This window comes from Panthera leo, chromosome A1 (genome assembly GCF_018350215.1).
Source record: "Panthera leo isolate Ple1 chromosome A1, P.leo_Ple1_pat1.1, whole genome shotgun sequence".
NCBI classification, from domain to species: domain Eukaryota; kingdom Metazoa; phylum Chordata; class Mammalia; order Carnivora; family Felidae; genus Panthera; species Panthera leo.
In genome coordinates this window covers 138957428-138982116 of record NC_056679.1, presented here as the reverse complement: position 1 = coordinate 138982116, position 24689 = coordinate 138957428, and the positions used below count along the sequence as shown (strand labels likewise).

At 45.0% G+C, this 24689-nt stretch overlaps 1 protein-coding gene across 1 annotated transcript in view; it reads right to left on the bottom strand.

The window, feature by feature from the left end:
• HEXB (hexosaminidase subunit beta) overlaps positions 1 to 24689 on the bottom strand; it is a 74402-nt gene that overhangs the window by 25352 nt on the left and 24361 nt on the right. Inside the window, exons 3-4 of the mRNA XM_042955878.1 lie at positions 5709 to 6345; positions 1708 to 1853 (exon numbers count right to left, since the gene is read on the bottom strand). Coding sequence (XP_042811812.1) covers positions 1708 to 1853; positions 5709 to 6345 — 783 coding nt within the window. The remainder of the gene's footprint in view (positions 1 to 1707; positions 1854 to 5708; positions 6346 to 24689) is intronic.

The window sequence follows — 24689 nt, the reverse complement described above, 5'->3', positions numbered from 1 at the left end:
ACACACACACACACACACACACACACACACACGTGTTAACAAATGTAGCATGGCTTCATATGTGCGTTCCTGTGTGTGTGCTGAAATACAAACAGTATCCTGCATTAGTATACAATGTCCTTTGTTCAACCCAGCAGTTCATCTTGGCAGGCTCTCCAAGTCTGTTCTTTCACTCTGCCTCTTTATTCTTCACTGCTGTGTTCTTTAGTGTGGACTGACAAGGCATATTTAGTCATTCTTGCGGGGACGAACATGTACTTTTGTTTATAACTCTTCACTGGTACACACAAGCTGCGTCGAACATCCCTGTTATATGTAATTAATGCTCTACAGGAGAAACTAGGTCATTCCTGGTTCACAGGGAATACACATTTCTAATACATAATGCTGCAACACTTGTCACTCCCTCCACCATTTTCCCACACTCCGCAGCAGCTGGTGTCACTTCCATCTGTGTTAACTTTCTCAGCATCTTCATCAACTCGTTTAAAACTTAAAACTAGTTTATCCTTCGACCAGAAAAACACAATCAGCTTGGCCCAAGGAGCTTCTCTTTCAGAATAAAGGTTTGCAAAGCTGAATGGATAACAAGCTCTAACTCCCCCGTCTCAAAACACTGTATTTTCTGGAATTTACAGTATGTCATTACTGTTGCTAACGGACCGCAAAGACTCCTTGGCAAGTCAATGACCCTTTCTATCTCAATTCAGATTGTAAAACATAATTCATGAAGGGTCTGAGTGCGGTCAACTGAAATCACATATCTGATGTTGCCCAAGAATCTTGTTTCTCTTCTAAGAACAGCTACAGAATTGAGAAATTAACTTATTTTTCCGAGGTGTATTATTAAGAAATGTGATCTATACTAAGAGGATGAAGAGACATACTGAACTGTCTGTAACGCAGTCTGAGGACAAAGGAGTCACTCTTTTCTCTGAGATCTGGGGTATCCCTTCAATCCTTACACCCAGCTCACCAGTCTGCTCTCTCTGCACTTTATCACCTACAACCTCACACTGCTCCCGTTGGTTCCTTGGTGTATATTCCATGTTTTCCCCAGTCAGTAGCCCCTACAGAAACTTTTTAGGCAACAAAAATATCTTACAGCTAAGTTTTGTTTATATCCTGAAATGAAAGAGCTCCAGCCCCACCCCCAGTTCTGTATCATTTTTGTGTCAAATAAGATTACAAACAGAGATCATGGAGGTACACACAGATTTATCTTCAAAATAAAAGCGAAGAAACTGCCTGATGTCCAAAAATGAGTTATTAGCCAAGTAAGTTACTGCACTAAAAATGATGTCATAGAAAAATATTTCATTACATGTTCGTTTTGCTAGACAAAAAAAAAAAAAAAAAAAGCCAAATACAAAAACCCCACTTTCACATAACTGTTTCTCATACGTTTATACTTCTATCAACGTGTAATATTTCAATGTATCACTCTACAAAAAAACCACATCTGAAATAACGGTGGTCAAGTGAGTGCTGGGGTTATGAATGATGTATTTTCTCCTCTTCACTTCCTGTGCTTAAAGATGTTCTACAATGACTGTGCATGACTTTAATGTTAAGTTGAAAAATAAAAATCATAAACTCACTGGCCAAGAACTCACAACAGTTCATGGCATGGAAGCTGTTTCTGGCACTTAAGTTCCCAACGAGCAGCACAGGACACGACACGCTCACGTCAGCGTAGGTACTCACAGGACTCGTCTGAAGTGATGTTGGGGAAAAGATCACACTCCGAGTCCAGGACAACTGTGACGAGAAGTTGCTGTAACTCTATCGCACCATTAGGTTTAGCAGGGCGACGCTGCCTCTTGTCGAAACCAAAAATGTATTCATGATATCTGTGTGAGAAATAAATTCAAATAAAGTTTTAAAGCACCGCAGCCAAATTTTACATACATATGTGGCAGTGGACATCCCAGTGGGGCTCCTCCAATCCCGGCCACCCCGTACTGGTCCAATTAGAGGCTCTCACCCCAAGCTGCACATCAGAACTTCCGGGGGAGCTTTTTGAAAATACTGAGGTCCAGACCTCCGGAATCAGAATCTCTGAGGGTGGGATATAGGCACGGGAATTTGAGAAGGTACACCCACACTTCCAAGTGCCTCATATGAAGACCAGTAATCAAACCAATAATGGGAATCCCATCACTCTTGGGTAGGCAAGCCAATTGCACCCAGTGATGAAGGTGGTGCATTAGGGGTAATGGTGGCAGAAAGTTGCCTACACTAAGTGAGCCACAAAAGCCACATTTCTCTGTATGTGACACCTGGACCGGCTGTAGGGCTCGAATTGGCAGAGCCAATCTAAAGATGGCAGAGATGGAAAGAACACGGATTCCCTAATGATACTGTTGAGCCACTTAGTCAAGTAGCTGTGGAATCCTGTTTTGGACTTCCTAAAATGTGAGATAATAGGTTTTCTTATTGCTTAAGCTTGACTAAAACAGAGTTCCTATTACCTTCCAAAAAAAAAAAAAACAAAAAAAAAAAAACCTAGCTAATACAGAACCCCCCCCCCCCCCCCCCCCACCAAAGAAGGTCACTAGCCTACAGAATTCTCACCAGGGTCTTGAAAATTTACCTTCTGCCGGTACCCAAATACCAGAGAAAGGGGATATTAAAACAGCATTTATTTATTTTTTTTTTTAATTTTTTTTTTTTTTTAACGTTTATTTATTTTTGGGACAGAGAGAGACAGAGCATGAACGGGGGAGGGGCAGAGAGAGAGGGAGACACAGAATCGTAAGCAGGCTCCAGGCTCTGAGCCATCAGCCCAGAGCCTGACGCGGGGCTCGAACTCACGGACCGCGAGATCGTGACCTGAGCCGAAGTCGGATGCTTAACCAACTGAGCCACCCAGGCGCCCCTAAAACAGCATTTAAAGGTGCTAAAGACCTGACAGGCTTCAAAGCAATCATTTAAATAACACTTTATAGATTTTGATAAGCCAGAGGCTGTGTATGCTACTTAAGTGTAAGAACACCTTGTGTTTTTCCAGAAAAGTAAGGAGAGGTAGGAAAGTTCCAATGAGTCTGGAAGCGTATGGAAGTTAACCAGTGACAGAACAGAATGGACGATGATGCTGGGGGCCCTTTCCAAGGGAAAACCTTGACAGAATCAGAAGGAAATTAAGAGGGGCACCTGGGTGGCTCAATCGGTTAAGTGTCTGACTTCGGCTCAGGTCATGATCCCATAGCTCATGGGTTCAAGCCCCCACGTTGGACTGTGTGCTGACAGCTCAGAGCCTGGAGCCTGTTTCAGATTCTGTGTCTCCCTCTCTCTCTGCCCCTCCCCTGTTCATGCTCTGTCTCTGTCTCAAAAATAAACAAACATTAAAAAAAAATTAAAAAAAAAGGAAATTAAGATCGCTGAACTGTAGAGTTAGAAATGGTTAAGATGTGGGGTGCCTGGGTGGCTCAGCAGGGTAAGCGTCCAACTCTTGGTTTCTGCTCAGGTCATGATCTCACAGTTCTTCAATTCGAGCCCTGCGTGGGGCTCAGCACTGACAATGCAGAGCCTGCTTGGGATTCTCCCTGTCCCTCTCTCTCTCTCTCTCTCTCTGCCCCTTCCCCTGCTCTCGTGTGTGCTTGTCTGCTCTCTTAAATGAACTTAAAAAAAATTTAAAAAGAAATGGTTAAGATGGCAAATTCTATCTTATATGTATTTTATCACAGTTAAATAAATTTTTTAAAAAAGGCAATTAAAATTACCAGCAGCTCTGAATTTTGAGCTAGGTGCTGGCTTGGCCCAAATAAAGAGAACTTTGGTCCTAGATATTAAAACTAACAGAAAACTCAAAGGGTTCTAAACCAATGGTGTCCAAGGTATTTGGGTTAATTTTCCCTTTCAGGAACTGAGGGAATGCAGCTATTCATTCATGTAAAAAAAATGAGTGACTCAGGGCACCTGGGCGGCTCAGTCAATTGAGCGTCCGACTTCGGCTCAGGTCATGATCTCACAGTTTGTGAGTTCGAGCCCCATGTCAGGCTCTGTACTGATCGCTCAGAGCCTGGAGCCCGCTTCGGATTCTGTGTCTGCCTCTCTCTCTCTGCCTCTCCCCCGCTTGCGCTCAGTCTCTCTCTCTCAGAAATGAACATGAAAAAAAATTCTTTTTAATTAAAAAATGAGTAACTAGCATGCGACGGACCTTGTTCTACAAGTTGAGGAAGCTGCCATGCACCAGACCCAACTCTCTCCTTGCAAAAAACACAGTTCGAAAGCAGGGTTTGTGATAGAAGTTGGGCCCCCCAAAGACAGGAGCCTCTGGCTCCGAACTGCCTAGGGTGTAGACCGTGTGTCCACCTAGAGCCTTTGGAACATTTCCATAATCTCTACGTTCTTCCACCCACACTGCGCTTATACTCTGAAATAGACAAGTGACCTTCCTGAATTCCTAGAATGCTCCCCTGAATGCTTTCAAGTCTTAGCCATAAGGGCTAATGTTTTATATCCTGCTTCCTAACAGCGTAGGGTATAATTAACAGCTGCTTCACACACCAGCCATGGTTAGTTAGGCCAACTCCAGATAATCACCTGCACTGCCTCGAAATGACAAGCCTTGTTTTCAAACCATCTCACCACTGACTCAAGCCCTTGTTATCCAACCACTGTCAACTTGACTTCCTTGCTCTCTTGCCATAATCCTCGTCATTTCAAGCCTATCACCCAGTCCTCGTTTTACTAACAGTATGGCACAGAAGGAAAATACAATTTTAGACACTGAGTCCCAAAGCAAACATGGTAAGCGTGTTTGTTTTTTTAAAATATTTCCTAGCCAGCACCAAATTACATTCCTTTCCTGAACTCCAGGCCTTCAGGAGACTCCAGCCTACACAGGTCTCACGGTGAGGGGACACCAAAGAAAGGCTGCTGAAACACCTCCCCAAGTGCAATCAGCCTTCTGTGTGGTGTGGCCAGCAAAGCCAGGCTGTCGGCTGCCTCCTCATCCCCTGATTCACCCCGTCTGTAGCCAAAGAGGTGGCAGACGTGGAAATGTGGTGAGCTCCAGAACAGGAAGCGGGGAGAGCCAGCACATGACTTGCTGGGAAAAGACAAGCAGAGACTGCGATGAACCTATTACATGGAAGTAATTAGATGAAAGCATGGAACATTTCCTAAGAAACAGACTTGGGGAGTTTTGGGCAATGCTCCAACCTGAGGACTTTCTGCCTTCTGAACTGTTACCTGATTTGGCCAGTGGGGTGGGGAGACTGCAGACGGCAACCAACTTGGGAGTTCTGGTGTCAAGCATTAAGCACTCATTTTCCTCCTAGAATTCTCTTCACGTAAGAAGCTGCCACTCTCCAGCCCCTCCATCCGCCCTACTCTCCCCTCCAAGGCGAAGCTGGGCACAGATTCTGAGCAGCCTACTCCTCCCCCCTCAGTATCCCGCACGCAAACCAGGGTTCCAGAATGCCCGGGAAGTCCCTTAGCAGGCAGGATGGGGAGGGGAAGAGCTTGGGTTTCAGCGGCTGTCTGAGCCGGCTCTCCCACCTTCTAGACCTGTCCCTTTGGCGAGGTCACGGGCCAGCTCGGCACTGGTTCCTTATCTGCTGAACGGGGAAAAACGCACGCGTACGGTCGCGAGGGTGACAAGAGGCGCGCAGCGCTCCCCTCCCCTCGCCCCCCGCGCCGGCCCAGCGCCCCAGGGGGTTGGCCCCGCCTCCGCCCCGCAGCGCGCAGGGAGCGCTCACCGCCGAAAAGCTTCTTGCAGGAGGGAGCAGGTGGGGCCGGCGGTGGACGAGGGGCCGTAGCCGATGGAGAAGTTGTCGCGGGAGAGGTGCAGCAGGCGCGGAGACGTCTTCACCGAGAGCGGCATAGGCCACAGGGCCGGCTCCGGCGCGGCGGAGGAGCGCGGAGCCAGCGCCGCCAACAGCGCCAGCAGCGCCGCCAGCCCCAACCCGCGGTGCCGCATGGCCGGTCGGCCCAGGTCTACGGGAGCTTCAGCCCGCGCACCTGACCTCCGCCCGGACCCCGAGAAGGAAGCGCCGAGCGCGGGGGCGGCGGAGTCAGCTGACGGCGCGCCCCGCCCAGGCCCGCCTCCCGGCCTGTGGGACCGCCCCGCCGCCCTCCGCGCCCCGCCCCGCCCGACCCGACCCGACCCGACCGGAGGGGAGGCCCCGGGAAACGCGGCGCGGGGCTGGGCCGGCGGGGGCTCCTGCGGCGGGGGCTCCGGAGGCTTGCGCCCCAGCCCAGACCGCCCCTGACCGCCGTTCAGCTTGAACCGTAGCCTCCCGTCGGAACCCCCGGGGGCAGACTTGTCAGCAGGTGGGGGGTTCAAAATTAGGCAAAAGGTTTCCTCAGTGGATCTTGGCGGAGGACTTCGCGAGACTTCACGGGGACGCCGGGGGCCCAGTTAATTAGGCAGATGATACAAACAGGCAGTGTATTATAATGAGCGATTCATATTGCCACACTGCCATTTTCGAAGAAATTATAACCGTGACAGTTACAAAATAGAACAAAAATGTGTCAAATATTTTATTCAACTATTAAATAAGTCAGGTTCAAAAGGTTAATGAATAAAACAATGTTAGAATAAGATTGCTAAATAGGAAATTGGGTAGCATGCTACGGTGACTCAGCCCTAAGTATCTGACAGCCTGGAAACTCCCATCCCCATTCAAGAAAAAAAAGTAATTCCGTTTATAGAGAATTCCTGAGAGCAGCCTCAATGTTTATTGTGGCAGGCCTCTCTGCATCTTTGGAGATAAAACAGCAGATCTAGAAGCAAGCAGAAACAATGTCATTAGGTCCAGTGTGGCAAGGGTTCAAATGACATCTCTCTCCCTCTTTCCTTCCCCTTTCCCCTCTCCCCTGCTTATATTCCTCTATTTTTCAACTCATTTTTTCTCCATATTGGCTTCATTGTCAGACCGGCTCTTCATGATAGCCCTCTTCTTGGGTGGCAAGGACAACCCCTCAGGGAAGCTTATGCCCCTTACTCATCCCCGTCAGTCCTGAAAAAGGATCCCAACTGACAAGTTTGATAGCACACCTAAGGCAAAGGAGTTAAGTTATATGACCCAACATGGGATGGAGGGTGCTGATGTTCCCCAAAGAAGAGGTTATTGAAGAGAAAACTACGGGGGCATGTGGGTGGCTGAGTTGGTTGGGTGTCCAACTCTTGACTTCTGCTCAGGTTCATGAGTTCAAGCCCCCCACCTGGCTCTTCGCTGACTCTACGGAGCCTGCTTGGGATTCTCTCTCCCTCTCTCTCAAAAAATAAATTAAAACAAAAACAAACAAACTGCAGTCCCAAAATGGCATCACTTAGGTTAAAGCCCCAAGTCAGTAAACCAAAACTTAATACCTAACCTAAATACAATTTCAACTCCCCAGGAATGTAACCTTTAACCAATCAACATGGAATTTTATGGTCAATACTAGGAAATTTACTGGTAGACCCCATATACTCTCCTAAGGAGCACAACCTTGCCTAAACAGAGTATTCCTTGCTAACAAATTCTTTTCTTCTTTTTAATGCCCTCTCTTGCTTTAATTTTTGTTTATTTATTTTGAGAGAGAGAACAAGCTGGGTAAGGGCAGAGACAGAGAGGGGAGAGAGAGGGAGAGAATCTCAGCACAGAGCCCAGTGCGGGCTCGAACCCACGAACCATTAAGATCATGATCTGAGCCGAAACCAAGAGTCGGACTCTTAACCAACTAAGCCACCCAGGTGCGCCACCCTCCCCCTGCCTCTTGCCTTAAAAAACGTTTCTCTTATTTAGCTCAGTGGAGCTCCCCACTACTTTGCTACATGGGAATGCTGCCCAATTCATGAATCACTTAATAAAGACAATTAGATCTTAAAATTTACTCTGTTGAGTTTTGTTTTTTAACAAAGTGATCTGTTACCCGAAGGAAGAGAAAAGGATACTAGGCAAGCCCAAACCACATATGTGCTATAGTAAGAATTCTGAAAATTTTGGCGAAGACCTACCTATAAGAAAAGACTTCAAAGAGGATTTGTGGGGCATGCTTAAAATATAGTTATTCCATTACAGGAAGCACCAGTGCCACCTTATTAGTCCCTCTTCTTATAATTTATACAAACTTAATTTGCAATATTCATCTTCACTGCCACTTCTTACCGTTAATTGAAGGCTAACAGCATAATTTCTCCAAGGTTCAATCTCCAATTCATATTGTTGCAATTGCCATTTCTTCAATGGCAACTTCGCCTTGTGTATTAGCTATCTATTGCTGTGCAACAAATTACTGCAAAACATAGCTTAAAACAACAAATAATACATGATAAGATAACAGATACCTCACAATTTCTGTGGATCAGGAATTCAGGAATCTTCGCTGAGTGAGGCTGGCTGAGTCTCTCATGAGGTTGCGATCATCTGAAGCCATTTTTCTAAAAGCTTGGCTAATGCTGGAGGCTAAGTGATTCTAAGCTAGCCGACATGGCTATTGGCAAGAGACAGGAGTTACTTACTGGCTGTTGGCTGAAGTCCTCAGTTACTTGTCACGTGAGTCCATAAGGTTTATTGTGCATATTTACAACATGGCCGCTGGCTTCCCCAAGGCCAAGTGAACCGAGCGAGAACAAGAACAATAAGGTTTTCATATAATAAAAAATAAAAAATAAAAAAATAAAATAAAATAAAAAGAACAATAAGGAAGCCACAACACCTTTCTTTGGCTTCCTCTTGTCAGGATGCTTCCACCATATTCAATCCCTTAGAAGTCAGTTAGTAACCACAGCCATGTTCAAGGGGAGAGAAATTAGGCTACACTTTTTCTTTTTTTTTTTTTAATTTTTTTTTTAAACGTTTATTTATTTTCGAGACAGAGAGAGACAGAGCATGAATGGGGGAGGGGCAGAGAGAGAGGGAAACACAGAATCTGAAACAGGCTCCAGGCTCTGAGCTGTCAGCACAGACCCCAACGCGGGGCTCACGCGGGGCTCGAGCTCACAGACCGTGAGATCGTGACCTGAGCCGAAGTCGGACACTTAACCGACTGAGCCACCCAGGAGCCCCAAGGCTACACTTTTTCAAGGGAGGAGTCTACCCTCTGACCACAAATTGTTTATATTCCTCCCACATACAAAACGTATCCCCTTCCTCCAAAGAACCCCCAAAGTCTCATCCTTTTAGAACATTTCCATGAAATTCAGAATGTTGGCATCTAAATTAGTACTAAGCATGGATGAGGCTCCTAAATGTATTCGTAAATATCCTCAAGTACAGTTTCTGTGAATCTATAGACAAGAGAGTCTCTTAATCTAGAGACAAGTTATCTGTACCCCCACACATGTAAAATACGATGGTGGGACAGACTTAGAATAACCAACAGAGACGGTTCTGTTCAAAAGAGGGAAAATGAGAAGCACTGAGGGGTTTATAGCAATTCCCAAAGCCCGCCAAGCAAATTGATAAGGAGTCAAAGATTCAAAGTAATTCTCTATGACTCTTGACTCCAGTGTCTGGCTTTGGGTTCTGCCTTGAGTCATTTTTCCTTGTTCTTGGAAAGTAGTATGTGGTTGCACCTGAGTAGATTTCTTGTAGAAATTTGCAGGTCCAAAGATGTCATTTCATCTGTCACTTTTCCAACTGTTTCTCAGTTCAAACTGGTAGCATTTCTGCTGATACATTTCTGTTAAAAATTGTTAACTCTGGGGCGCCTGGGTGGCTCAGTCGGTTGAGCGTCCGACTTCGGGTCAGGTCATGATCTCGCGGTTTGTGCGTTCGAGCCTTATGTTGGGCTCTGTGCTGACAGCTGAGAGCCTGGAGCCTGCTTCAGATTCTGTGTCTCATTCTCTCTCTCTGCCCCTTCCCTGCTCATGCTCTGTCTCTGTCTGTCTCTCTCTCAAAATTAAACATTAAAAAAATTTTTTTAATTGTTGATTCTCTGTGAATCTCACTGAGGTTCATGCCATTAGACAAAAGCTATATGCACCAAATCTTCAATATGTGCCTTTCGCTACTGTGGGCAGCTGCTGGGAACAGGATTCTTAGAAACCCTATTGTTTGAGAGGATCTGTCCGACAAAGTGTTAAAATATTTAAATGACCTTTTGTCTCATTGTCAGATACTCTGAGACACCACAATAGATCTTTCTGAGGTCTTAAGGGATTTTATATTCACAACCTAGATTTCATGTTTATTTTTTTAAGTCTATTTACTTATTTATTATTTTTTTAAATATGAAATTTACTGTCAAATTGGTTTCCCTACAACACCCAGCGCTCATCCCAACAGGTGCCCTCCTCAGTGCCCATCACCCACTTTCCCCTCCCTCCCACCCCCCCATCAACCCTCAGTTTATTTTCAGTTTTTAAGTCTCTTAAGATTTGCCTTATTTTTTTATTTTTTTAAATGTTTATTTATTTTTGAGAGAGAGAGACGTACACAGACCGTGAGCAGGGGAGGGGTAGAGAGAGTGGGAGACACAGCATCTGAAGCAGGTTCCAGGCTCTGAGCTGTCAGCACAAAGCCTGATGTGGCGCTCGAACTCACGTGCCACGAGATCATGACATGAGCCGAAGGTGGACACTTAACCGACTGAGCCACCCAGGTGCCCCAGTCTATTTATTTATTTTGAGAGAAAGCACGTGAGAACACAAGTGGGGAGGGGCAGAGAGAGGTACAGAGAAAATCCCAAGCAGGCTCTGCACTGCCAGTGCAGAGCCCAACCCAGGGCTCGAACACACGGACTGTGATATCATGACCTGAGCCAAAATCAAGAGTCAGACGTTAACCGACTGAGCCACCCGGGCGCCCCTGGTTTCGTGTTTAGACCATGTTTTCCTGAGAGAACCTGGGATCCATCTCTGCCTGAAAGCCAAGTCTTCATTTCCCCTGGCTGCCTTGCCTAGAAAATGTGGTTTAAAATTGTTTAAAAAAAACCCAATTAAGCCTTGACTGCTTTATGTTTCACAGTCCTTCCTTCCTTTACCTTGCTCCTCTCATACTTTAGTATAGTGGAAAGATACACCTGGACGGCACCTTGAATATTCTAGCTGGAAATCTCCTTAGTTAGACCCCATATTCATTAGCAGGCGCATCTTCCACTCTCTGCATCATGGAAGGCCATCGTGATCTTTCTGCCAGTGTCACAAGGATCACATTTCCTCCAGTTTCCAGTAAGGTTTTCCTTGCTCTCCCATAAGTGAGCCTCCTCTGGTCTATGTCCTTCCACTAACGGTCTTTTCCAGGCCCATCATGCTTTCACAAACCCTGTCTCCAAAATCACTCCAGCTTCTGTCCACTGCCTGAGTCCAAAGTCACTCCCACATTTTAGGTGTTCGTCATGGCCACGCCTTACTTCCAGGGATCAAAATGATTTTTTTTTTAATCTACTGTCATGTGAGAAAGTAACAACACCTTAAAAGATGCATACAAATAAAATTTTGATAGATGGTGCCAAATTTCTCTCCAAAACAGGTGACAGTGTAGGAGAGTGTTCATATCACAATACTATTAATCGTTTTCAATTTTATCAATGGTTTTAGTCTGTAGTTCCTTTATTACTTGCGAGGTTGAAAAAAAACATGGCCATTTTGCATATTCTTGTAGTAAGAGCTATTTCCTATCCTTAGGGTTGTTTTCTTTCTTTAGTGATTTGTATGCGTGGTTGTTAAATTATAGATAATAATCTCTCCTGTATATTGCACACATCTTTTCCCATCCCTCCATTGTCTTTTATCTCGTGTGGTATTTTGTCTTAAATTGGTTTTACCTTTTTTTGTTTTGTTTTGTTTAATTTGTCAGTTTTCATTTTACAGCTTCAAAACTTGATTAGAATTCAAAGATGATAAAAATTCTCCTATTTTCTTCTAATGCTTTTATAGTTTTGTTTTTAAGGAGGTTACTACACTCCAGCTGATGTTTATCTTTGTGCATAGTAAGGCTGTAGCTTTTTTTCCACCCAAATGGATAGTCAATTGTCAAAAGGCCATTTATTGAACAGGCCATTCTTTCTTCACGGATTTAAGATACATCCTGTAATTTTAAAACAATTTGCACCAAGATGTGTTCATTCTGTTTGGGGGTCTCTGTTCTGTGGGCCTACGTATCTTTCCCTGTGCCAAGTGCTATGCTATTTAAATCATTGTATTATGCTATTATGCATGTATTATGTATTATGCTAAAGTATTATGCTATTTAAATCAATGTAGTTTTGAGTGCCTGGGTGGCTCGGTCGGTTAAGTGTCCGACTTCGGCTCAGGTCATGATCTCACAGTTCATGAGTTTGAGCCCCACATCAGGCTCTGTGCTGACAGCTCAGAGCCTGGAGCCTGCTTTGGATTCTGTCTCCCTCTCTGCCCCTCCCCGACTCGTGCTCTGTCTCTCTCTCAAAAATAAATAAACCTTAAAAAAAAAGTTTAAATCGCTGTAATTTTGAATTATGCTTTGATATCTTGAAGGGCATACGTATACATTGTTCTTATTTCTAAGACTTCTGGGTATTTCTAATCATATTTCCTTCCACATAAACTTAAAGGCTTGATTGCCAAGGTTCAGGAAAGTTGTTGAATATAATTGGAATGGCACTGATTCTGTAGGTCAGTTGGGAGAGAACTGACATCACTGAGTCTTCCAGCTTGGAAATAATTTCTCTTAATTTTTGAAGTTGTTTTATGCTTGTCTCCAGAGTCTCATAGACTACTTTTCATGGACTTTCTTATTTCTTAGGCATGTTCCTAGGCCTTTCAATCTTTCATTGCTTATGTTAATAGAATCCCTCTCCCTCTCCACCCCTGTAATTTCTCCCCAGAAATGACAAAAGAATGAGGTAGATTGGCCTGGAAAGATCTTTCCACTGGCTGTTCATCCCACCAGCCTCACCCCTACCTCAACCGAGTGGAAACAGCTGCCAAAATCTTCTTTGTAAAATGTAAATGAAGTCATGTCACTTCCTTCCTCACGACACTTCAGTGGCTTGTTTCCCACTGCCCCTAGAAGAAAATACAAGTTCCCTAACACGATGCACACGATGGCACAGAATCTGTCACCACCCAGGTCTCTGACCACATCACTTCCTCCTTGGTATGGCCCTGTCCCGGGCACCCTGACCTTCAGTTACTTCAATCACTGAGCTTTGGCCTCCCTCCCAGCCCGACCTAAGATGTTAGCAAAATGGGGAAGAGAAAGAGAATTGGTACAGCCTCTTGTTGTCCCGTGCTGAGCACATTTTCATCTATCAACTGACAGAGAGACTCTCTTTGAACTTTGGTCAGGCCTTTTCGAGCCCCCTTCTTGCCTAGCAGAGCCCACTTCTAGCAAGAATCCTGGTAAGTCCATTCATCAAGAATCCCCCCCGCACTTGATATCTCATCACCCGGGCCTCCTTCGACAAGAACCCTGCTAGGTTGGTTTAGCAAGAATCTCTACTACTCCTGATGTTTCCTTTTAGTAATTTTCCATCCAGTGATGCCCCCACCCCAATTTTGCTTGTTGGCTATAAACCCATAAACCCATAGCTGTCTTTGTTGTATTCAGAGTTGATCCCAATCTCTCTTGGTAGTTTTGACACCTATCGCAATCGTCTTGAATAAAGTCTTCCTTACCATTTTAGCAAGTGTCATAATAATTCTTTCTTTAAAACAACTTATTTAGGGGCGCCTGGGTGGCTTGGTCGGTTAGGTGTCCGACTTCAGCTCAGGTCATGATCTCGCGGTCCGTGAGTTTGAGCCCCGCGTCGGGCTCTGTGCTGACAGCTCAGAGCCTGGAGCCTGTTTCAGATTCTGTGGCTCCCTCTCTCTGACCCTCCCCCGTTCATGCTCTCTCTCTCTCTCTCTCTCTGTCTCAAAAATAAATAAACGTTAAAAAATATAAAATAAATAAAACAACTTATTTAGATGATATTTGTGGATCAATTAGCCATGGGGAGTGAGGGGGGAAGAGGCATTCAGGAAATTTATAGTTCTAACCGAGGCTTGTGGGCGGACTATTTATTAGTCATTCAAGGTTTAGTTGTAGGGCACAGAATCCACTCCAGCTAGCTTTAGCAGAAATCAATTAACTCCAGGGTATCAGAGTACAGGATATTAACCGCAGGTACAGAGGCTCATAGAATCTTGTGAGAGCTGAATAACTTGACTCTTGGCCAAATTTCCTCCAGCAACTGCTCCTTTGTGACTAGAGAGCCAAATACCTGATGGAGAAGACTTTACTACAGCTGTAATTCTAGAAGCCCTCCAGTTCAGCTCCAATCTTTACCAGTAAAAGGGATACCTCATGCACTGTCTCTGTCTCCACTTTAAAAAAAAAAATTTTTTTTAAACATTTATTTACTTTTGAGTGACAGAGAGAGAGAGAGCAAGTGGGAGAGGGGCAGAAAGAGAGGGATCATACAGAATCCAAAGCAGGCTCCAGGCTCAGAGCTGTCAGCACAGAGCTTGACACGGGGCTCAAACCCACCAACTAGGAGATTGACCTGAGCCAAAGTCGGAGACTTCACTGACTGAGCCACCCAGGCCCCCCTGTCTTCACTTAACTCACTTCTGAGTTCAGCTCTCAAGGTACCACAGTGAATGGGCAGACACTAAAGAACATGGAATCCCAGAGCAAGGATAGTTTCTAGGCTGTGTAATACAGGTGTCCCCACTTTTTGAAAGTTCACATTTCGGACAACTTGCTGTTATGAGAGACCTACATTAGGACCTATTGTCACTAACAGAAAGAAATTCAAAGAGGATTTTCTCTTTTATGAAAAAAGGCGAAAAGCAAAAACAGCATTCGGCGTTTGTTTTGCAGCGAGCGTTTCATGGAGGCTGAGCTCACCCCCAGCAGCAGCGAGAATGGCGCCACCAAGCTCCTTCCCAGGGAACTACACTCAGCATCTCAGCATTAAGCCCACATAGGGTTGACGTGTCTGTGAGGTCCGTGTTTTTTCTCGAAAGGTATCAGAAAAGCCAAGAGACAGGTTTTTTTTTTTTTTGGGTCTGGGAATGCCCCCCAATTTTTCCACGTAAGTTAATGCTAATTGCTTCTTCACTTTACGCCATTTGGACTTATGAAAGTTTTCATAGGAATGCTCTACTTTCAGAGAGCAAGAAAAACCTCTGTAGGATGACATACTAGAAGGAGGTTGAAATGGATGGGTGCTGAGTGAGCAAATTTAGCGCCCTCAGAAAGGTGATACAATTGGTTGAGGACAGACAGCCCAGGACCTGGGCAGACAGGTGGGCAAAGCAGCCTAACTCCTGAAAAAGCATGAGTAGCCTGTGGCAAGGAGGAAGCTCCTGATATTGGATGGAGAGCTTCCCTCTGACCACATTTCTCTGCTCTCAAGGCATATCCATAAACAATCCTGAAATATTTGTGTATTCTGTCACCGCAGTCCTGAAAACGGAGGCTGAGCTCCGTTTGGCATGCGAGTACTAAACTGGGCTCTTCCAGAAGGGCCAGAGGGTTTGAGTTAAATCTGCTCTGGCAACTGGCAAGTATTTCCTCCTGTTTTGCTAAGATGAGCTGTAGAAACAATCTCTCACTCCCTGATCTATTAACAATGCCGCCCGGTGGGAAACTAGGCTCACTCTCTCCTCCAACACTCCACCTTCGCCTTCCTCCACTGATGAGCAGTATTTACACAACTTGGCTGTTCATTTAATCTGCTCATGCAGACCAACTACCAAGATGCTAAACAAACAAAATCCCAAATCCATCTGGAAGCATTTGGTGACCAAAGGCTGCTGCCATGCCACAAAAGACCAAGATCCACAAGAAGGTAACAGAAGACTTCTAAAACCAGTTCTCCATATTGAGGGTAAAGGTCATGTTGGCAACTGCCTGTCTCCCACTCTTCCCCAAAACATCCCTGCTTTACCCTCCTCTCACCCTCCACAATTTGTCTTGGTATGTGAGACGTCACGATGCAGCAATCTGAACCGGGTGGGACTGGGAACTGTAATGGCAAAGGGGCTTAATTTGATGTATGTCAGTGAGTCAGGCAGACCAAGAGGACAGTCCTTTAGGTAAGAAGACTTGGCACTAGCTAAACAGGTGAACAGGTGCAGGCTCTCCTGGGAGGGCATCACTGCCGGGTCTACATGTCCGCCTGCCCTGCCCTCCCACATGACGAGGTCTAGAGAGAGGTGGGACAGTTTGTCTTCCCGGGGAGAGCCAAGTTCTTGGGGGTTGGAGGCTGGCATTCAGTCGTCTGTTACTTCAGAGGCTGGGAGACCCCGAAAGAATCACCGAGAAAACGTGAGGTTGACACCGAGAAAACGTGAGGGCGTGGAATGAGGGTTCACTTCTCACTGGGACTCGAAGGCAGCTGGAGCTCGCAGAAGTGCTGTGGGCAGTGTTGGCATGAAGCACTGTGTGCTGTGCTGTGTGAAGGACCAGAAAGCTCAGTCAGGAGCCTCCAGGAGGGCACTGAACAGGAACTGTTTCCTTTTGTTGCAGACGTGCCTGTTAGATAAGGGAGCCATGGGCTGCCCTGGAGGGCTGCCCCATCTGAGCAGAGGGGCATGTAGCCTAATTGGCCCACAGGTATACCACAGGCAGGGAGGTGAGGAATGCATGGCCACCCCCTCTGATGGGTTAACCCGTCACGAGGCCAGAGAGGGTTAGGGTGGGGGTATGCCCTGAGAACAAACATTGCATCCTCTGCAACACCAGAAACAGATCAGATGGGAAACTCACAAGAGCAAACCGCACAGACCTCATCAGCCCTGAGTCCCAGGAGAGAGTCAGGGATGACCTACAGTAAAGGAGTGGCCACTACCTGGACTTTCGAAGGCGCTGGACTCCACGACAAGAAAATACTTCCCTAATATCCACCACGAACCCTCCCATCATGAACAGACAGAGTCTGAGAACCAGGAAGCAGCTCAAATATCTAGGGGTTCACAGCCTCATTGTGTACCAAGCTCATCTTGGGAGTTTAGGAATTTTTTTACAACTTTATTGAATGTATAAGTGACATATAATATATATATGTAATTATATATAATTGTATATGTATATATATATATATAACTGACATTATAAACACACACACACACACACACACACTTTGTGCAATTTGGTAATTTTTATGTAACAGTGGAGCCATCACCACAATCAAGATAATGGACATATCTACCACCCCAAAATGTTTCCTTTGGCCCTTTTGCAACCCCTTCCTCCTGCCCTGTCCTCCCCACTCTGGCCCCCCTTCACCTCATCTTCCATCCAAACAACTGATCAGCTTTCTATCACCATAGATTAGTTTGAATGGTCCAGAATTTTAAAGAAATCATACCGTATGTTGTCTTCTTTGATCTTTTTTTTAAACTCAGCATAATTATTTTGAGATTCATGCATATTGTAGCATGTATCAGTGGTTGATTCCTATGTATTGTGGAGTCATACTCCATTGTATGGATATACCACAATTGGTTTTACCCTTCATTGGGTGGTAAACATGTAGGATTGTTTCTAGTCCTCCGGAGATTTGGCAGAAGTGAGGTCACATCTGGGTAGGATGAGTCTCATGGCCCTGGAGCTTTGTTGAGGATGCTCTTGTGGCATTGTCACCCCTTCTTACAGCTGGCATTTTATCTTCAGTGTTTCTGTGCACCTCCTTAGCTCTTAAGGACAGCAATAAGATGCGTTCCCGAATTACATATCCCTATAGCACTACACAGGGCAGTTTCTTGTTGACCTGGGGCCCCAGCCCGTCACACTTTGCATCCCTTTCTACGTTCCCATGTATTCTTCTCCCCAGTCCCTTATTTCCCTCATCTCCAGCCAAACTGAGGTATCTACTGTTCACCCTTTTATGAGGCCTCGACCTTCCCCTTTGCCCTATTTATGCTCCAATGCCACTGTCTGCCCCGGAAGTCCTTCCCTCTCTTCTCTGCCAGCCTCCTTGACCCTATTCATCGCCCCCAACCCCCAACTCTGCTTATTAACATTCTGCAGTCTGGGGCGCCTGGGCGGCTCAGTCGGTTAAGCGTCCAACTTCGGCTCAGGTCATGATCTCATGGTCTGTGAGTTCGAGCCCCGCGTCGGGCTCTGTGCTGACAGCTCAGAGCCTGGAGCCTGTTTCGGATTCTGTGTCTCCCTCTCTCTGACCCTCCCCCGTTCATGCTCTGTCTCTCTCTGTCTCAAAAATAAATAAATAAACGTTAAAAAAAATTTTTTTTTAACATTCTGCAGTTAGTGGGTTGTCGCTCTAGGAAGAGGCAAACAGGTTGATATCACAGAATTGATGGCCCCGATGTGGACCTTATTAGATGTAAGAATTTAATATATGCTGTCAAGAAGGTATCACAGATTAAGGCAGAAAAGTATTGTCAATAAATGGTATAGGAATAATTGATAAGCTTGGAGGAAAAATCAATTCAGGTCTTTATCTCAGCCTTCCCAAAATCAATTCCAGATGTATTGATGAAGTTAGTTTTAAAAACCTAGAAAAAATTGAGGGGTGCCTAGGTGACTCAGTCGGTTCAGCATCCGACTTCAGCTCAGGTCATGATCTCATGGTTCGTGGGTTTGAGCCCCATGCCGGGCTCTGTGCTGACAGCTCAGAGCCTGAAGCCTGCTTTGGATTCTGTGTCTCCCTCTCTTTCTACCTCTTCCCCGCTTTGCTCTGTCTCTTTGCCTCAAAAATAAATAAACATTAAAAAACATTTAAAAAAATAAAAGCCTAGAAGAAATTGAGAGTGAATATTGATTAAATCTTTGGAGACGGAGGACTGTCTCCTTTTTAGCTTAGATTTGGGTGATGCTCATAAAGGAAGCAAATCAGTAGTTTAAAAAAAAACGTATTAAACTTTTGCATGTCAGAAAAGTAATCCAAAACAAAAGGTGCTCTTTGAACTTTAAAAAACATTGTGGCAAATACAGCCACTAATGGCATCATGCAGAGCAATAAACATTCTAAAGAAAAATTGCCAGAGGCCATGTGTCCAAATAAGGAAACGCACTCAGTTACTGAACATATGGACAACTGTTCAACCTTATTTGCTGCACTCAAAAATGTGTACAATTAAAAAAAGAATGAGATGAGATTCAATCCTTTATAGATTAAATTACTCAAGATTAAAGATAATTAGAATACTTAATGAATTACAGTTTAGTTACCTCTGCCTGATCCTGACTTTTGTGTGCATGTGTCCCTATGGGTGCTCTGCTCACAGCAAGAGGCTCCTGGGGCCTAAGAACTATCGTTTTAAAAGCCCTGCTTTTATCAGAATCTTTACACACAGTCTCTGAAATCCTTATGACAAGGTACAGAAATTTAGGCTCATTTTACAGATGAGGAAGTTTGAGGGGTGGGATTTGAACTCCATTTGGCCTAACCACATGTTCTCGGTCTCCGGTCTCTTCCCACTGAGGTAGGCTGTCTCTCTGAAATGCTCTTAGCCGCTAGGAGCGCCTGGCTGGCTCAAACTTAAAAAAGAAAAGAAAGAAACGCTCTTAGTTGGTGACGAAAGTGGCAGCCTCTGCTGCTGAAGCCTGAATCTGGAAGAGCTGCGTCCCTCCCCCCACAGCCCGCAATCTAGAAGGAAGTTGAATAAGAAGTTATAAAGGAGCTGTAAAGAAGAAAACAGAATGAGGACTGAGAAGTGCCAAGCAGAATTCAAAATCAAAGAACAAAGTGTGCAAAAGAGGAAAAACAAGAGTAGCTGCTGGAAGAGACACTTTGCAGCCACTCTTGAGACCACTTGCCGCCCCCCCCCCCGGGTAACTGATCCCTGTCGCCTTGAGGTAACCCTGCCTGTGCGGGTCACAGTCAAGACATTTTATGGCTGGATATCAAAGCGCCAGGCTCCGCCCCTTTGTGGGGCAATAGGACAGGAGTCTGTCCTTTGAGAACCTTTGTCCCTTCTCATTCTGCCCTTTGTGGATAGCGGACGTCAAATAACTGGGGATAATTTAGCTTAATATGATCCAGTATATAACAGTGTGATGCATGTGGAAACAGGTAGCATTTGAGGGCCCCTAATCAGAAAGCAACACCTTAGGGATGATAAGTGAGTCCCTGAAGTACCCTAATCAGGAAGATATACCCCAGAACTACTACAGATTTGAATATTGTTGTTTGAAATGTAATGAGAGAATTCTAGTTGACTAGCATAAGGAACAATTGGAATGATTTCCCACTGGTGACATACAGAATGAAAGCTGTGGCTGACTAGAAAGACCGTACCTGCCCTAGTGCCCTCACCTGAGAATCCAGCAAGCCCAGTCCCAAAGCTCTGAAGCAGCGCTTGACTCCCAGATGTTGACATGCCCCTGTGTTCTGCCTGGTCCCCAAGGCCTGTTTCCTGACCCAATTAGAGATTTGGCTAATCCTGATGTAAAAATATTTATTGTTCCTCCTTAGAGAGAACCTCTCAAGCAAACAGCTAGTTGGAACACCTGAAGAGAGATGGGACCTTTCCCCAACTCACCAGAATGGACCGTCTGATCATTTTTATGCCAGTAGGTCAATAAACACTGGCACATGTAGCAGAATTTGGTCTCAGACTCCCTTTCATTGTCATAAAACACACGGTGGCAAAGTTGTCCAGGACAGGGTACACAGACCTCACTGTATGTCATACCAGAGGCTACCAGCATTTACAAGAATAACAAAAACAACAAATAAATTGCCTAACGCTTGTAGACACATTGACACAGATCAGTCTGCAATGTGGCCCTTTTAGCCTGAGAACACATCTCTGAGATGCCTGACAGCCTTTTCCTACCTGAGTGCGAAACAAAGGCAGGGATGCTAACTTGAGAGAGGGGAAGCTAAAAAAGATTCCCCTCCCCACTCAAAATCCTACTTTGATTGACAGGTAGGGCTAGCTCCACGCATGCTCCAGGGCTAGTGCTCTGCAAGCCTTGTATGTTGTGTGTGTGTGTGTGTGTGTGTGTGTGTGTGTGTAAGGATGGGGACTTGTTGGTAAAAAAGACAGGGGAAGTGACACCTGCTCCTGGTGAACCTGATCCCATTGTCTTTAGGAGGACAAGACTTCCAACTGGTCTGAGTGAGACTTTTGCTGCATGTAGACAATGAGAACCAGGCCTCTGATCACAGCCAACCTGGGCCATTTTCATTGTCACTGTCAACTTGACCTACTATTATGGAAATTGCTGCAATTACGTGCATAACATTTGCATGTGAAATGACAACTAAGTGCTTGCCTAAGAGGCATTTTTTTTTTTTTTTTGCAAATGAAGCTGGGTGTTTTTAAAATAGGGTATTTTGCCCTTTGTTGGGATTTTTTGTGACCAGAAGAGATGACAGCCCTCCTCAAGCATTGCCTTGTAGCATGTCATAAATTACTTGTCCCTGAAATGCTTCCTATGGCTTGCAGACGAGCCCCCTGAAATAAATGGGCTTCAATCACTAGCTTCAACAATTCTCCTGTCTCCAAGTAATAAAACATCTGGAAAATTGGGCTAAATGGATAAAACAGTTCTCTGTAATAAGTATCTGGCATCCTTACAACTCTGTATAATGCATTTTTTTTTTATGACCAGATGTTGTACTTCTATGTTATAAAGAACAGAGGCATGTTTAGTCATGCTTTTTATTACATTTAAAATGCAAGGTATATGTTCATAGCTCCCTGGAGAAATGCTATCCCATTGATTGGGAATTGTTGATGTGTTGGTTTACAAACTTGAAAAGTAAGTGAATGGCTCAGAAAATTGCGGATATAACTTAAACAGTCATTAAACTGGACACTCACAGGGAGCTGGCTGAAGAAGAAGAATTCGGCCTATAAATTTCCCTTCACTCCTAGTGGATTTGTTCCACAGGGTCTTTGATCACGCAGCCGTTTATGTTCTTATGTGTCTTCTGTAATATTTACAGCTTTATGAAGAAATGATTTCATCAAACTTGCTATGCACCCTTCCCAATTTCTCATTAAGAAAGCTTAGCTGGGAACCCACCTGCGTAGTCTCGATTTTATAGTCCTTTGTGGGGTTCCAACAAGATGTTTTAAACATGTGTATGGTGGGGGAGGGGGATGGTTCTCCCGGAACCGGAACCGACACCACCAAACACATGCATGTTACTTATTTAGGTTAGGAAGTCTGCAAAACACAGAAAATTACGAGACGAAAATCGAAAAATTGTAACTATACCTAGTTGTTACCACTCACCATTCATATACGTATTTTTCTTTTTTAATTTTGTTTTAATGTTTATTTATTTATTTTTTTTGAGAGAGCAAGAGAGAGAGCATGAGCAGGAGAGGGGCAGAGAGAGAGAGGGAGACACAGAATCCGAAGCAGGCTCCACGCTCTGAGCTGTCAGCACAGAGCCGGACGCGGGGCTGGAACTCACAAACAACGTGAACGTGACCTGAGCCGAAGGTGGACACCCAACTGACTAAGCCACCCAGGTGCCCCTGCGTATGTTTCTTTTTATAAGATTATAATCATGCTCTCTATGCTGTTTTGTCACTTCACACACCACGAACTTTTTTTCTTTAATTAAGTATCCTTTTAAAATAGGAGTCTGGGAGGCTAGACCATTTTTTTTTAAATTTTTTTTTAACGTTTATTTATTTTTGAGACAGAGAGAGACAGAGCATGAACGGGGGAGGGTCAGAGAGAGGGAGACACAGAATCCGAAACAGGCTCCAGGCTCTGAGCTGTCAGCACAGAGCCCGACGCGGGGCTTGAACCCACGGACCACGAGATCATGACCTGAGCCAAAGTCGGCCGCTCAACCGACTGAGCCACCCAGGCTCCCCAAGGCTAGACCATTTTTACTGAACTAGTTCCTTACCGGGCATTTAAACTTTTCAGAGATCTTCACTACCAGAAATAATCTATGACAGATACCTTCATGCAAAAATGTTTTTACAGCTCTCTGAATCTTTCTGGGAAGTAGAGTTACTGGAGTAAAGTGTATGAGCTTTTACCTTTAAGACTTTATTTCAATAAGTGCTGTCCCAACTGTTCCGCAGAAAGTGCTCAGGGGTGTAGCTCCCCGTCTGCCCCTAATGGGATGCGAGCATTCTGTTAGCACGCACGCGGTGTCCTCACATTAGTGACGGTCCTGCAGTGACGATGGTAATCTCTGTCTGCTCTTTGAGTTGCCAGTGTTTTCCTGGTTTGATACTTGCCTTTTAACTTGGATGATGAGCTGGAACATTTTATTTGTTTTGTCAGGTTTTCTTCCCTCTCCCCTCTCCTGTTTAGAGGCTTTCAACTTTTCCCTCAATCTTTTCCTTTATGGAGTCTTCCTTCTTTGGCTTTGAGGCTTTGCCACCTTGAAATCAGATTCCAGATTTAGGCTTTTCTTAACTGTGTGTTTTTAATGGTTTCATTAAAAAAAAAATTTTTTTTTAACATTTATTTATTTTTTGAGAGACAGAGACAGAGCATGAGCAGGGGAGGGGCACAGAGAGAGAGACAGGCACACAGATTCTGAACCCAGCTCCAGGCTCTGAGCTGTCAGCACAGAGCCTGACGTGGGGCTCGAACTCACCAACTGCGAGATCATGAACTGAGCCGGAGTCAGATGCTTAACGGACTGAGCCACCCAGGCGCCCCAATGGTTTCATTTCTATATTGAACACAAATCTAACCAGAACAGATTTTGGCCTGTTGCCTGAAGGACCGAACCTAATTTATTCTTTGCCACATGGTCAACAACTTGTATCAGCATCATTTCTTCAGCACTCCTTTGTAAAAGAATCCGTCTTTAAAAAGCAGAGGTTGTGTTCTTTCTCTATCTGGATCTTTTAGAAATGGGCTTGCTCTCACAGATAATTTACTGATATTTGTTTTCCCCTGTCAATGTGCCTCACCTGAGAGTGGGATTTATCTGTTGTCCCTCGTGGTAAACCACCCCCACTCCTGACTTTGAAACCCTTGACTTCCAACAGGTTTTCCTTGGACGTGAGTCTTCTCAGTTTTGCTCCTAGCTTGCCCAGTAAGTTCCAACACAAAATATCTCTGTGCTGTGAGCATCTAAAGTCTTAAGCCTAAGAGAAGTCGGCACACAATCAGAAAGAGGTCATTATTTTATTTTTTTAAATTCTTAAATATTTATTTATTTTAGAGAGAGAGAGAGAGAGAGACATAGACAGTGAGTGGGGGAGGAGCAGAGAGAGAGAGACACACACACACACAGAATCTGAAGCAGGCTCCAGGCTCTGAGCTGTCAGCACAGAGCCCAGCACGGGGCTCGAAGTCACCAACCACTCATGAACCTCGAAGTGGTGACCTGAGTCGAAGTCGGATGCTTAACCGACCGAGCCACCCAGGGGCCCCCATTTCCTTTTTAAAAATTTTTATTTATTTATGTTACTTTCTGAGGGAGAGGGAGCAGGGGAAGGGCAGAGAGAAGGAGAGAGAGAATCCCAAGCAGGCTCCATGCCTGGAGCCCCATGCGGGGCTCAATCCCACGACCCTGGGATCATGACCTGAGCCAAAATCAAGACTGGGATGCCTGACTGAGCCACTCCGGCCCCCGGAACCAGGTTACCATTTTAGTTGAACAGTTGATTCTAAGGGTGCAACAGACACCCATGTGAGTCTGTGGGCCTCCCTTCACTCATTTGTAAAGTGGCAGAGAAGCAATGAACTTGGAACGTGTCCTTTCAACAGCACTTGTTTTGTTAGATATTGCAGGTAAGACTGAGGAGTTAAAAGAACCCAAAACAACCACGGTGGTGGTGGGGATGGGAGATTACTTAAGCAGGCCTCAAAAACCCTGCACTGGATTCCCCCCCAACTTAACCCTTTTAATGACTGTGTAGCCTTGGG